The 15,146-nt window shown below is 38.5% G+C and overlaps 1 protein-coding gene across 1 annotated transcript; it reads left to right on the top strand.

Annotated features, from left to right (window-relative positions):
• Positions 1-3,066: 3,066 nt before the first annotated feature.
• Positions 3,067-14,943, top strand: FBXO15 (F-box protein 15; the record flags this gene model as incomplete). The annotated part of the gene is made up of 7 exons (XM_010195083.1): positions 3,067-3,140; positions 5,004-5,108; positions 9,356-9,598; positions 9,882-10,091; positions 11,047-11,176; positions 13,527-13,609; positions 14,781-14,943. Coding segments are annotated over exons 1-7 (966 nt in total), but the record flags the coding sequence as incomplete, so codon positions are not given.
• Positions 14,944-15,146: the final 203 nt, after the last annotated feature.

Below are 15,146 nucleotides of genomic sequence, written 5' to 3'. Positions count from 1 at the left end.
GGGGGGCGTCGGGCAGGAAGCCGGGCTCCCTCTCCTTTGTCCTGTCCGCTCGTCCTTTGTCAACGTGCCTGTGGGGGGTGCTTCGGTGTTTTTCCTTTAACTTTCCCGCTGCTCCTCAGGGAAACCCTTTCCACCCGCCTCATGGCTCCGGTTTCCAGCTCTAAACTTGCCCTAGCTCCGGCCTGCGCCCTCACGGCCGTGGTGCGCTCCTCGCCCTAGCCCTAAGCCCTGTGGAGGAAGATGTCTTCCAAGAGGTGACGGCACCTTTGTGATAGGAAACACAGGCATTTCCAGGCATACGGAGGGCCTGGGTTTAACGTGCTATTTCCTGAGTAGAGGGACTTAAACTTTGGTGTGTGCTTGAGCTTAGAGGAGGTGAGTGCAATAAGCAGTAGCCTGTCTACAAAACAGTAGCTAGTTTAGTGGCTAATGTGTGTATGGTCAGGGTAGTTACACCTTTGTAATAAATGGGAGGATTTCACTGGGGAAGGAGTGTTTAGCTTAATTCTTACCATACAGGTGCAGCTTCCAAAAATGTAACACACTGATTTTAGAAGCAAAGTTAAGAGAGCGGGTTTTTCTGCTAACCCATTCGTACAACCTTCAGTTTCAAAGCTGTTTCATTCTCTCCATTTTTTTTACCTGTAGATAGAATGGATGATACCCACCTTTTTAATAAACTTTGGATTTGATAGGTGAGGAGAAAAAAAACCCAAACAGATGTCAAAACTTGACTGTCATTTCTGTTTATCCCCAGGTATGCTTTAACGTATGGAGGAGTCAGGTTTTGTCACTGCTCACAACTTTCTCTACATTCTTTGAAATAAATTTGTTCCCTGACCAGCAAAAAACCAGTAGTCACGTTGCAAATACTACAGGGTAGTAAGTGGTAGAAAGCAGAAAGTTAAAATACTGGTACAAAACTGAGTCCCACAGACTGAAAGCTAATGGAATAGCAGTTGAGGTGGTTGTGCCTCTAAGCAAAAGCATCTCACTTGTTACTAGAGGTTTCTAAAGAGGGGGAGTTAGAGCTGTTGTTGATTTTTAAATTGGGCAGGCAACTTTATCAGTGTGGTGTAAAACCATATTGTTAATACAGATTCCAAATCTTAGCACACTCAATACTTGCAAAATAGTTTATGCAAAGGATTTGCTGTTTTTTTCTTCATACTTTGAGAATATGTTTTGTTTTGGAAGATGCAAAAACTGAATACTTCTTTTGAATTGAAGTGTACAAAAGCGGTAGATAATTTTATTGAAGTTTTCGAGGTGAGTATATTCTCATTTCTCTTAGTTCAGAAATTCCTTCCTGGAGTGCAAAAGAGGGGGATGCGAGGAGTGGTTAAAATGAGAGCAGGAAGGACTGGATACAGGCAGTGCAGGTTATGTTTGCAGGTAGAGTGTGGTGCAAAATCCAGGATCCAGCTCCTGATCTGAATTACAGCTGTACTGGAATTTGTGTGGGTATGTCATTGTAGAGTATGCCCAAAGTAGGTATCTTTGTGCCTTCAGCATAGATGCAGGGTGGAGTAGCCTGGGAAGTGCTGCCCAGAGAGACAGAAAAGTGGCATTTCTGCTGTTGTTGAACCTGACTTGTGTCTCTAAGTCCCTTTAATGGCTTTTGAAAAATGCAGTTTGCTACATGCTCATCATCTGAATGTACTTCTTGATAATAATATATGAGTAAAACATTTGCTTGACCCTCAGAGCATATTTGATACACAGTTACTTTTTTTGTAGTTGTTAATTTTGTTAATCTGTCAGTGATTGGCACCCGACCTGGATTGTCCATGTCTTTTTGTGTTATTTTAACATTGTGATTATAATAATTCCCAGTAAAAATGCAGGGATTCTTTTTTTTTACGTGGCACAGTTGACAGTGTGGGGCAGAGTTCTTCATTTCTTCTGATTTTTATTTTCTTTAAGCATAAACCAATCTTAAGGACAGTGTGCATTAAATGTATGTGGTACTCATGCACTTAAAGTTGTGTGGTGGTTTTTTGGTTTTGTTTTTGTTAGTGGGGATTTTGTGTTTGTATTCTTTTGTTTTTCCCCAACATTGATTGGTTGCTTAGAAACCCTGAGTTTTGGAAACCTGACTGGGTTTTGGAAAGTCAGCTGTCAAAACAAACAGTCACTAACAGAATGTATGTGGAGCTCTGCCTGCTCTGGGGCATCAGTGAGTGTGAAGTATAAGGATTTGATTAGGACTGAAACTCCATCTGAGTATTTCTATGTGGTTTGATAATAGTATTTGTAATTACAACTTACACAGTTCTCACTATCAGAAAACCTTGAAAAAATGTGTGGCTGGTTGGATTGTAAAAATTTCTTTCTGTTAGAAATATGCAAAGTTACTTTCTTTAGTAAAATAAGTAATTTGTGTTCAAATTGTTATGCCTTAATGAGCAATAAGAACACTGATATCTGTCTTGCCTGTTGATCTGACAGTTCTCTACAGAGAAATCTGAGATGAGACTGTAAGTTTGTTTCAAATATGATTCTGTTGTGTAGTCAAGGGAGTTCTTCTTGAACCTCGTCAGTTTTTGAGAAAGTTTCAAGACACTGTTTTATTTGATGTCTTTTAGTAGTTTACCCAAGTTGGATGGCTCGAAACCATCTCTGGAGCAGTGTTGAAAAACAGAAGATTACTCAGTGAGTTTGACTTACAGCAGGGGCCTATGTGGAGCTTGATTGTGGGGGCCACAGTGGTGCAGTTGTCAATCATTAATAGACCTCCACCAGATTCAGACTTTTGGTGGTGTGGCACTATCCCCTTCTGACTACGGTGAGGGTTTAATCATAGGAGAGACACCTATGAGTTGAAATCTGGTATCTTCTTGATGTCAGGTATTTGAATTTGGTGATAACTGTTCAGATTTGGGAGCTGATAATAATGCGTTACCATGGGATGTATTCCCTGAATCCTTTCTCAATCAAGACACGGTGTCTAGGTGTGCACAGTATGCGTATTTCTTCATTTTGTCATGATGTGACTCCTAACAGCTTTTCCTTTTTACAAACAGGCCGAGGACCTTTGCTGCCAGCCGTGGGACATGTTCTGAAACTGTAAATGCTGGAATTAGAAGTCTCTATTTGACACCTTCTATGAAACCAAAACCTAGTTTGTCCATTGAGAGGTATGGCTTCAGTTTAGGAGTAAGAGTGCACACTGCAAGCCGTATTTTGACTGCTTACAGTTATGTTCATACCTTGGAGATTTCCATGCCAGATGTTCTGAGTTGAAAATAAAAGATTTGCTTTTCTACTTTGTGATCGTACGTTGACCTAATGTTTTCAAGCATGGTTTTCCCTTGCCTCCTTTTCTAAGTTCATGTGAAGTATGTAGATTTTCCAAGTCATATAAAGCCTTCAGCAATACCTTTGCAAATCATGGGCTGTGTTGTTCCTTGAGAATAAAAATTATTATTGTATTACTTCAGTAAAAGCCAGTTTTGAATTAAACTTTGGATGTTTCTCTTGATACTTTTTGCTTTGCATAGAGAGGTTTAGGATGGTGGAGTGGGGTGAGGGGGTAGGAATAAAGTAGTTGTTGCATATTTGCTGCAAGGTAAATGTTTCCATTCCTGTTTGACAGTGAAAAGGCACTTTCAATGTAATCTTGAGTTGTTTTCTTTTGGAATATTAGTTACATTTCTACAAAAAAAACCCTAGGAATACATTACATTCAAGATTAATTTATGTTCTTTGTTTTAGCTTCCTGTGTAGTCATTTCTCTGTTTTCCATTGGATGGCCAGTTCAGTCCCTTACGCTGTTAGTTTGGTGTGAGAGACAAGAGAAAAAAGAAAATTAAAATCCTTTAAGTTCCTTCAAAGAGAAAATAATATGGTTGTAAAAACTACTGTTGAGAATTCTGGATCAAGCATATTATTTTAGCTAACTTGCAGCTTTTTAAGGGGTCATTTCTAAATCCTCTCTAGAATAAATGCCGTGTTTACATTGTTTCACATAATAAATGTGCAAGTTTTGGCACATTTGCCTCTGTATTAGTGCAACTACAATTCCGAGTTTTAATACAAACCTTGGACTATTGGTGTTATTATCATTCTATGCTTGAAAGCTATGTGCCTCTGAAATAATGTATTATAAATCAGTAAGTGTTGTAAATGACACAGTAGTAAATGGGCAAGAGACACAGCTGAGGTGTTGACTTTCATAGCAGCTTGTATTTTCAGTCATTTTGGTGTTACCATACTCTCATGCTTCAAAAAGTTAAGAGTATAAAATGCATTTTTTAAACTGTGTGCAGTTACTACTCAAAGGGTATGAGGTTTCTGTCTGTTAATACAAAAGTCATGGTGGCTTATCTCCAGGTTATGTTGCTGTTTGTACTCAGGCTGGCACCTGCATTTCAGGCAGCCTTACAGATGCCCCAAAACATTAATGTTCTCAAGATGCCACTCAGCTCTTACTTTGAAGTTTGCGTCTTTCTGTTGATACAAATAAAAACTCTGTGAGACCCTTGCACACACATAGTCTGAAGATTTTGATGAGGAAGAGCATAATGTCTCTGACAAATGTCACCACACATTTCTGTACTGCTGCATCCTGAGACCTGGCTCCATGGTCAGGAGGAGTGTGAGTATACACAGTTCTGGCAAATGGTGGTGGATATGGTGTTAAAATCATGGCACAAGCAGTGAGAAACTGAAGCTGAATGAGGCAGTTTCATGTCAGACTGGGTTAAAGGTAATAAAGTTTAATTAAAATGCAAACCCATAACTTTTCATGTAATTGTGCTGTGCCACTTGAATGGCTTGTGGTGAATTGTTTTATGCAAACGTAAATACATACCAGAGAGACAAATCAAAACCCAAAGTCTGCAAATTAACTCTTGAAGTGAGTTTTGATTTGTGTATTTACAAGAATGCTAGTTTCCATCTCTCTTGTTTTGCTCTGTTTTGAAATTAAAATTCTTTGCCACTGCCATTTCATTGCTTGCAGGCAAGTCTAATGGTATTTCTCTTTCTTTGTTTTCCAGCATGCCATCAGAAATGCTGTTGAAGATATTTTCCTACTTGGATGCTGTGTCCCTGTTGTCTGTTGGTTGTGTGAATAAGCACTTCTATCATCTGGCCAATGACAAGTAAGGAAAAGGGAAGCATAAGTGCTAGTCTTAATCGTGCAGCAGTTGAGTTTACCTGAGTTATGAGTCTTCTAATTTAGTTTCCCTGATGTCAGAGCACTGATGCGTGTACCTACGGGCAATTACTCTGCTGAAAATGTACTGCATAACTCACAGTACAATGCGTTGTATGGCATTCTAGCTGTGCAAGCCCTGTTAAGTTTAATGGGAGTTATGAGGCGAAAACTAAATGCAGTGTTTTGAAATGTTGCTATTAACATTTATTTTGTCGTAAAATTTGCATGTATTTGTTTGTATTCACATGCACCTGCGCAGGCTTTTTGGTTCAGGCAATCCTTAGTGGTGTGTAGCCAGCAGCTTTGTGGGATTGTCATAGCTTTCATAATTTTGAAGTCCTACTTACTTAGCTCTTCTATCAGGTTTTTGCAGCAGGTTTGGTTTAGTCAAGTGATTCACTACTGGATTTTATCTGTTGCTCTTTCTGTCAAATTTTGGTGACTTCTAAATGAAAATGAAAGGGGTGAAGATAAGTACCGACACGTTTTTTTGTAAGTGATTGCTTATACAGAATTCACAAATTACTCCTATCAGTATCATGATAATTTTGTGAGAAGTTCAAGAGGAGAGAGCCTGGTTGATATGCAAAAACTGGGATATCTGGTTATCCTTTTTTAATAGGTTTCTGCTGCATTAGTGTTGATTAAATTAGAAAAATGTCTTCCTATATAGGAAGTTTCTGCATCTGGTATTCATCTATTTCTCACTTAGTTGCCAAACATTGGCATCGACACCTTTAGAACTGATGAATGTAAAGGGAAGGCCAAAATCCAGATTTATTTTTTTTTTGAGGCTGTCGGCAGGTGCATGTAGATAAAAATTGCGTAGTTGACGCAAGTTATATGTCTTGATACGCATTTTACACTTCAGGATAGTAAGGTAGGATAAAATCAGTGTTGCTGTTCAAGGGAAGCTGATTCATCTGTCCCCATCTCACAATATCTGTTTCCATTTTCTAATCTCGGAGATTACTGTATATGCACAAATGGGATTTGAGGAAGAGGTACTTTCCCTTATCTAGGAAACTGACTGGTTCAGTGGGATCACATCACTTCTTCCTGATGGATTTCCATGGACCTTCTTGAGGCCCTGAATCTTGTGGTGAATTAACAGAAGTTTTAATTGAAGTCCCTGCATATCTCTGTGGCAAATCTGATCTTGGTTTTTAGGCAGAGTATCTTTTTGAGGATATTTCTGCTGTCCTGCATGTACAGGATGCTGTCCTTGATGCAACAGAACTATCAGTCTTTCATTGTGATCTGTCTGTGCTGCCTAATGTAAGGCTTTGTCTTTGGGCTCTTCAAATATTATTTGATAGTTCCTTGGCACTGATGTCTTCAGTGTAACTGTTGAAGGCATGGAAATGTTTCTGACCCACCTTTCTGCACCCCTCTTGCCGCAGCATGTGGTATTACTCCAGCCTTCTGTCATGCAGCGTGGGAAGATGGCACAGATGGTCTGTCTCAAAGCCTGAGGGTTTTGATCACCAGCAGAAAATGCTTGTCTAAGAGGAATTGAGAAGCCAGAGCACCAGGGAAGATCTTTTTGCCTTGCTCAGATCTTTTTGCCATTATGGTCAAGTGATGACTGACATTTGTGTGTGTCTCATTCTAGCATTTGAGCTAGCAGTAATAGGTTGTGTTGGCTTGTAACAACATCCGATAAGAGGCCTTGAGATAGCTATTATACTCAACAATTTGAGGCGAAAGTGGCACGTATTCTGCTGTGAAAGAGGCAAATTTGTACGTCCCTGTTGGATGCATTTTTGATTTGTCTGCCCTGAATTCTTGAGAAGTTGAGGATGAAGGAGCAGTGATACCTTCCTAAACAGCTGTGATTCCAAGTTCCCTTTTTGTTTCTCATCTGCCTCCCTGCCCTGACTGAATTTTTGAGCTTCCTGAACTGATGTCTCATCTGCTTGCGCAATGCTGTTTTGGGAAAGAAAGAAGCAATATGTAATTGAGAGTGAGTGGAAGGGTGGTAGGTATTGGTGACACATCTGTCTTAATTCAGCTGACATTGCCTGAGAGTGTACCTTCAAAATGCAGGAAATGCCTACCACTAATCCTTGTCTTCTCAGCATCATGCAGCCGGATTCTGAATATCTCTTCCTATAAAAGAAAGGATGTCTGTCTTGGGAAATGGTTTGTAGTTAACAGAGGAGGCTTATAGGGGGATATCTTATTGGGCTTTTTAGGCTGAATAAGACCAGTTGGATAATGCACAGCTCAGTCTCCCCTGATGATGGTGCATCAAGGACATCTCCCCCCTGTTTTCATCATCCCACAATTCTTAGTTGCTTTGGAGTTAAATAAGAATTTCCTCCCTCCATCAGAAACATTTTATATTATCTCATATCTCGGTTGTCTTCTTTTATGGTCTCAAAATTGAAATATCTTAAATCTTTATTTTACTTATGAGATTGGTCTTCATGTTGACCTCCCCCTGGCCCTGATTTTGTTGAACAGAAAGTTGGAAACTCATGTTGACTCTGAACTCCCCTTTACCAGTCATAGAGGCTTATGAGTCCATGTGTATTAAACAACTTTGACTCAAAAAATGGCAGTGGGAGATTGTACATAGATCTGCAGAGCAGCAGGCTGGAAGGTTTTTGCAAAATTCCTGAGTATATTTGCATTGATAACAAAGAGCGTGGCTCTTGGCATGTGGGGAGTTACTCTCAGCAGCTGATGAAACGAGAACGGTTTTCACGGGTAGGAGGCAGTGTGGGATGGATTCAGCCCTTGAATGCTTTAATGCTTTAAGGAGGGGAAAAATGCATTACAAAGCATGTTTGGGTAAGCTTGCCTGGGGATAAGTGAGGGCTGGTAAAGGTAATCTTTCTGATAAGTGGTACAGAATTTCTCTTGAGCATTTGGTTCTGTTGCTATTAATTTTCTTTAGTGCAGTTATGTAGACTGTGTGGCTAGCACTTTAAAATCAGAAAACTTATTGGAAAGCTTTTTTCACAGATAGTTGTTTGAATTCTTGCAGCTTCTTGTGCTCAATATTTCCTAAACCGTCCTAGAGATAGTGTGGTTTGAGGGAAGTGGAAGTGTGACCTCATGTATTTCCTGACGGGAAAGAGATGAACCCTTCATTCCTGTTGCATGTTTCTTTGAACTCTTCAGAAAGACATCTCTTCTCTGAGCTTTTCAAAAGAGAGTGCAGAAAGGATTGAGATGACAGTGTTACCACTATCAAACATAGGTGATTCTAATTGTCCTCCTCCACTCCACTTTCAGCTGGATCTGAGTGAGAGCTCCAGATTGTCTTTGTAGAGCAAGAGATATTAAAACACTTTTTCCACTAGCTGATTTTGTGTAAAGAGGATGCGTCATTGTTTTGGGGTGGAATTTTCAAAAGTAACTGCTTAATCTTAATCAGTTTTTGCTTAAGTCGCCGAGTATGGCTGTGTTGTCTCTCATCTTCATCCTGGATCTACATGTTCAGGAAGACAGACAAGACGTACCTTTCCTTTGTTTTCTTATGATAGCTTTCTCTCACATATCTACTGTTTTGTTGTTTTTAAAAAACCTGCTTCAGTGAGTATGAAGGAAGTTCCCCCATAACAGGGAAGAAGGCTTTTTAAAAACCACATTCTCTAATGTGCTATTGAAAGGCATAAAACAATGGGAAGTTTCCAGTATCTGATGATTGTACTTTCTAGAGCACTCGTCAAATGTTTTCTGTATATGTAGTTGAAATGTTTATCAGTCTCACTGGAATCTTGTAAGAATTAGCTGAATAACTTAATAACTTTTTTTTTTTTCTGTGATAGAGCAGAAAGTTGTAAGTGGGTTTCATTTCATGCAGAACAAGAAATTTATTCAGAGATTCCATATTCTTTGAGATAACCTAGGAGAAATGCTGACATCTAGCATCTTTCAGTTCCCGAGTCTTCATGTCTGCACCAGGGAAACTTGCCTTTTACGAGCTGTTGGAAGGCCAAAATGGGGAAAAGCGTACAGCTGTGCCTTTGCATTTTCTTGACAAGTACCTAGGAGGCTACAGTTTCTGGTCTTCTATAAAATTAGATTTAGATCAAACTGATTTTGCTGATAATCTAGGACTATCTATTTTTCTGCTAACATTATGCTTGGGGTAGTTGAGACATGCGTATAAGAATAATTAAAGTATTATTCTTGAAATTTATGTGGTTTTCTTCTTTATTCTGTTTTTATTTTCAGTGGACTCTGGCTGAAAATCTATTCCAGTTGTTTCCAACCAAAAAGGACAATTTGGAAAATGAATTCTGAACAAACAGAAACTGCTCCCTTGGGCTGTGCTGCTCTACATGATAGAAAACCTGGGCACTGGAAGAAAGAATACATCTTCAAACAAATAGCTGCTGTCAAAACTAGAGTAATGCGACTTGTTAAACCTGTAGATCCTTGTACAGGTCTTCCATATAAAAACAAAGAAGCTATGAAGTAAGCAATGCCTTGTCACAGAAGATGATTACTTGAGAATAATGCACAGAATATTAATGGCTTTGGTAATGCTGGGGAGGTATAGAAATAGAGCTATATATGTGTATCATAATGGGAAGATATGATGATAGCCTATAAATGACCTAACCTGAGACACATAAGTAGCAGTAGAAATGTTGGAATTTCTGTATATTTCCAAATATACTGTTGGAAGCATAGTTTAATTTTTGTCACTTTGAGAATCTTTTTTTTTAAAACACCCCTCTCTTTTCCTAAATAACAGAGCTTCTGGCCTGAGTTGGATAATTGTTCTAAAGGACAAAAATGGAAAGGAACATGTAATGGAGAAGGCAAAGCTATCATTTAAAGACACATCTGTTACTATACTTTGGTATAGTACAAATTTGCCATGCTTGGACATCCTGTCAACCCTAAAACTATTTGGAGTTACACCATTGCTTCCTGACCAAGGCAGAACTCCCAGTAAGAGTGGGTGAGTTTTAACATTGGATTTTGGAGGGGTTTTTAGTGTAACTGGTCGATAATGTGATTTCACAGATATCAGAATGTTTCTTAGAATGTTAAGATGATAAGGAGATAGTGCAGGGACTTTGGGAAAGTCCTGTATTTATACCAGCCTGATTGACTTAAACATGGCAAGGGTTGAGGTCCCATCCCCGCAGTTCTGGGTAATGTGATGATGTTCCTGTCAGTTGCTGTCTTCCTAGCAGTGTGTAGTGGTAGGTGATACTACTGTGGTACTATTGGGAAATCTAGGAATGGGTTTGTATATAATAAGAGCCTAAGCCTGCAAAGGGTTTTAGAAACGGTTATTTCTCCGTGCTGAGTGGGTAATGCAGACTCCACTTTCTGCTCTTTTTTTATGCATCATTAGCCAATAAAAATGCCTGTGAAGTATGAACTGAAGTTAAAGGGTGTTATGGAGCTAAAGCACTTTAATTACAGGCAAAATCTAGAAATAATTTTCTAAAAAAGGAAAGATTCCTCTAAGAGAAGCTTTTATTTTATTATATATACAGTTTGATCCTTTCCTTGGAGTTTTGCTTCTGTGGAGAAAGAATTTACCTTTTTAGTAGCTTGCTTCACATGTCAAAAGTTCAGTAATTCCATCTAGTACCGATGTAGTATTAAAAACAATTTATAAATTAATTCTGTGTCTATTTTGAAATATTGGGCAAGCATCTAAGTTTTTCTTCTTTTTTTAATTAATATGCCATCCTGTGGCTGCTTTTGTTCCTTTTCTTGTTAGGTGTTGAGATCTTGTTAGTATGCTGTAGTTGTTCAGAAGTTTCTAGCTGTTCATGCTGAATGGTTCCAAAACCGTTTTCATCATGTGTAGTTGGTCAGATTTTAGTGTTAAAAATGAAATTGGGCAGAACTTAAGGAGGCATAGTCTTACTGCTACATTCTGTATGTTCTTTTCCAAGACCTCGAAGACGTTCCTTAATTGCTGAATACCATCTTGCTAACCTGACTGAAAGCAGCATACGAGTTGGTGCTGATAAGCTTGTCCAGCTCTTCAGTCTGAATCCAGGACTCTTAGTAGGACTTTGGAAGGTGAGATAACATTTTGTTTCAATTGATTATTATGACCTGAAGAAACAGGTTCCTTTGCTGTGTAATTTGGGATTTTAAGAGTTTTTTGGGTTTTTGATTGGGTTTTTTTTTACCTTCCTTTTTTTCTTTGGATTTTGAAAGAGGCTGTCTAAGCTAACAAGCAGAAAATACAGGTAGGGATACCTAGTTGATGATTTATTGTATTCTAAAGAGCTGTCGCAGCAGTATCTGTACTACAAAAAAACCCCAACCTCTAAGTAAAAGAACAGTTATGTATCACAGTATATTAGATACTGTACTGATCTTATTCCTGTATTCAATTGTATTTGTTTTACAGTCTTCACATGCCAGTTAGATATCCGAAAGACATTTTAAATAGAACGGTTTGAGATGTGCTTCTTCCCCTGACTCATGCCTTACCTTGTTTCCGTCACTCACAGTGATGAATTCCCACAAGGCAACTTTTCTCATTCTTTCCTTTAATCTGTATCAGCAGGTAGTCATATCCTGCTCCAGCAGTGAGAACGCTGTAAACCGTGACATTTTGGGGATACTCAATTCTTGGTATTAAGTGTCTAAGTTAAGGAGTTAGTTTTTGTAGGCTGTGTGTAGAGATGAATGTCTTTAGAGAGCAGTACAGAACATCTGAAGTGGGCATCTACTCCAAAGGAATCTGTGTCTTTGAGTTGAACACACTGGGACCCAGGTGTCTACCTGAAGTTGCACATGATTAGGTGCTATGGAAGCCTGTATCACATGTTTTGCTCTTATACTGAATTCAGAGGTGGCAGCCCTTTCTTCCTTCCCCAGCGATGTTAATGACGTGGACTTAAATTATTTGGCACTGGCAAGGAACTTCCCTCAGGAAGCCTGTGATCAGTTGCTCTAAGCTGTGCCTCATTTCCATCTGGAAGCTCTTGCTACCTCAAATGTGCACAATCACCAGAGGAATTTAAAACCTATTTGTTTCATTCTTACTTAAAGGTGTCCATTTCCTGAAAAACTTGAGACTGCCTGACCCGCATGAGCCTATTGCAGGTTGTCTCAATCTATGAAAAGCTCCAATAAGTGAACAGCCGTTTCTTTTGTATCTTCGAAGTTCAGTAGATTGGTGTCCCTGTGGTGTTGTCCCTATGGTCTTGTGAGCATTTTACTCCTTCCCGTGCTTGGAAAGACAGCTCCTTCAGCACTTGGAAATGGGTCATCATAACTAAGTTCCACAAAGTTCTTAAGAGGCGAGTGCCTCACTCCAGTATATTTTTCCTGCATACATTTCTGAACAACTGTTCTTATTCTCTACATGGCCAGAGTAACATTAGGCGGTTAAATGTACATGGCTGTAATAATCATAAATGCTACACATCTTTGATTTTTACACATAGCTTAGCTGCATGACAGATACTGTTGATGCTAGTAGTTCTGGCAACCAAGAACAGGTTATGTGGGCCTTCTGGTATCTGGATAGAGAAAGACTGAGACACCCTATGTATTGATAAATCTTTGTTACTATATCTGTTATAGCTGTAATTTTGCACTACAAAAGTCCAGGAGTAGCTAAAAAAAAAACAAGTTGAAGTAGGGGATGTTATTTTCTGTTTGATAATCCAGAGAGATGAAAACAACAGTTATCCACTTTTCAGAGCAGTAATAGACTGCTGACAGCGAATAATTTTGCTACTGACTTGCATGTTTGCAAATGTAGGACTTAAAATGCATTTTTCTTAAAAAAAAAAAAGCTGAAATCCTAGCATTCTGTTCTTCAAGTAAATAGATACCTTTGGCTCTGTTTGGTTCTCTCATTGAGCTCTCTTTGAGCTATATAGGGCTATAGAAGGTATGTTTTATCATTTTCCCAGGTGTGCATAATCTGGTGAAGACATCTGGGGTTTTACTTTGAATTTCAGTACTTCTATTGAATAGCTCTGTATTCCTCACTGATGTTAGCCCTCTTTGCAAATAGTTCCTTACATGTGCAAATAAGCTTGATGCTTAGGTATTTAGTAGCTGGAAGTAAGGCCAGTTTGACTCAAGTATCGGGTTTAAAGTGGTAAGTAGAAGCTAGAGAAAAAAAATTCGTGGATTGCTGCTGATAACTTTTGCCCTGGCATAGCTACTTTCCCACCCTTTCCTCGCAATATAGAAATGCTTGATCTTTGACATATATTCTGTACTCTTGCAAAAAGACAGTAGCAGTTACAGGAGTCCAAGTGTTCAAGCAAGCCATTATTAACATTATTACAGGCAGAGTAATAAGCAGCAGCATTTATCTATGAATTTTAATGCTCAGGAAGACCTTGTGGAAAAAAAGTATTTTCAGATGAAAAGACATCTACTTTAATTAACTTTTCAGGAGAAAAATGAAATTGCTTTTGTTATGGCGAGTCTTCATTATCATCAACTTTTTGAGAGAAGCACTTTGGGTTCTGCTACTGTGTAAGTTTTGGTTTCTCCTTTGTGGGTAATAAAGATAACCTTTTGAATAAAACTCTGAGTTTTACAGTTAAATTGGCTGCTGTTAAGAGGTTTATATTTAGGCAGTAATTATTCTTGTTTAATATAAGCAACGGTTATGGTAACTATATACACAAAGCCGTAGAATTGTTTTTGTACTAAAATGTTGCCATTGTTACACTATTAAAGAGATAATTTAGTCACAGGAGTGTACTAGTACTTGCTGTATTGAAAAAGTTAGAAATACTCTCTCCCTTTTCACAAACAGATTTTTAAATTTTTTCTTCCTAACTGAAAGACCTAGAGAAGAGGGAGACATTTTAGGAATTAGGAAAATAATCTTTAGCTGTGTAAGAGGGGAGAAATTCTGGTAAACTGCTAAGGTGCCTGCATTTATCTTCCAGTCTTATTGGAAAACTAACTGGATTTCCTCTGAAGTATTTGTGTATATGAGTATATTGCAGTGTATAATATAATACAATACCTATTTGTGCACTGTAAACTCTTTGAAAATATGGCCTTTTTTAGCTTTTGAGGATGATTTTGGGGATTTATTTTCCCCTCAGCCCACCCTTTCAGCTTTCTGCTCAGATATTGTTGTATCTACTGGTAGTCTTATGTGCCCGCTATAACTTAGTATGGCTTATTATTATCGCTTATTATTACCAAATAGAATCCTACATAGGGGTGTCTCAGTTGGCTCTGAGATTTGGATTCTTCTAGTAATTGGTGTGCAGTAGTTTCTCTTTTAGGTTAGGCACAGACAAAATTATCCAATGACTGCTAGTTGGCTTTCAGATTTGTAGTTAAGCTGATGCTTTTTTTTTTTTTTTTTCCATAAACAAGTCCATATTTTGGAGTTTAACAGAAGCACCTTTTAAAGTTGACTGCCATATTTTCCACCTTTGCCTAGGCTGGACAGATGATTAGAAGTATTAGACTCTGCATTAGACAGCTTTAAAAAAGTATGATGAACAAGAGATATCTGATTTTCAAAAGCATTAATAAAGAAGAGAAGTTGTATCTTCTAATAATTTTTTCTCCTCTTATAACCTCTCCTAAAATGGTAGTCTCAGTGTAGGACTGTTTACTTTATTTCTTTCTAGTAAGTCATTCCCTCTTGCTTAACTCTATTACTATTATTTTTTTAAAGTCAATATGCCCTCCCACCTAAGAAGCCTGTTTTGGATGATGTAGACCCAGAATATGGACTGCATGACTACAATCTACATCTTGATATGCACGGTAGAAGCTGCACCTACCTGTGTGGGACATTCAAGAGTCTCTTCTGCAGAAAAGGTAGAGTTGACAGAACAGTAATGTCTATTTTAAAAATGATCCCTGCTATTATGTTTTCTCTCTTATATCCAATATTTCTGCTTTAAGGGGAGAAACTGAAATGAATTTTTAGGAGTAAGCTGTCTTTTTGTTCGCTGTGTGATTTCTTTCCATCTGCATGGTGCATTGCGTGGTGTCATAAGCTTGCTCTGTGTGAAGTCTGCCTGCTATTACATTGACA

This window comes from Mesitornis unicolor, unplaced genomic scaffold (assembly GCF_000695765.1).
Source record: "Mesitornis unicolor isolate BGI_N332 unplaced genomic scaffold, ASM69576v1 Scaffold54661, whole genome shotgun sequence".
NCBI lineage: Eukaryota > Metazoa > Chordata > Aves > Mesitornithiformes > Mesitornithidae > Mesitornis > Mesitornis unicolor.
This window is presented reverse-complemented; position numbering and strand designations above follow the sequence as displayed.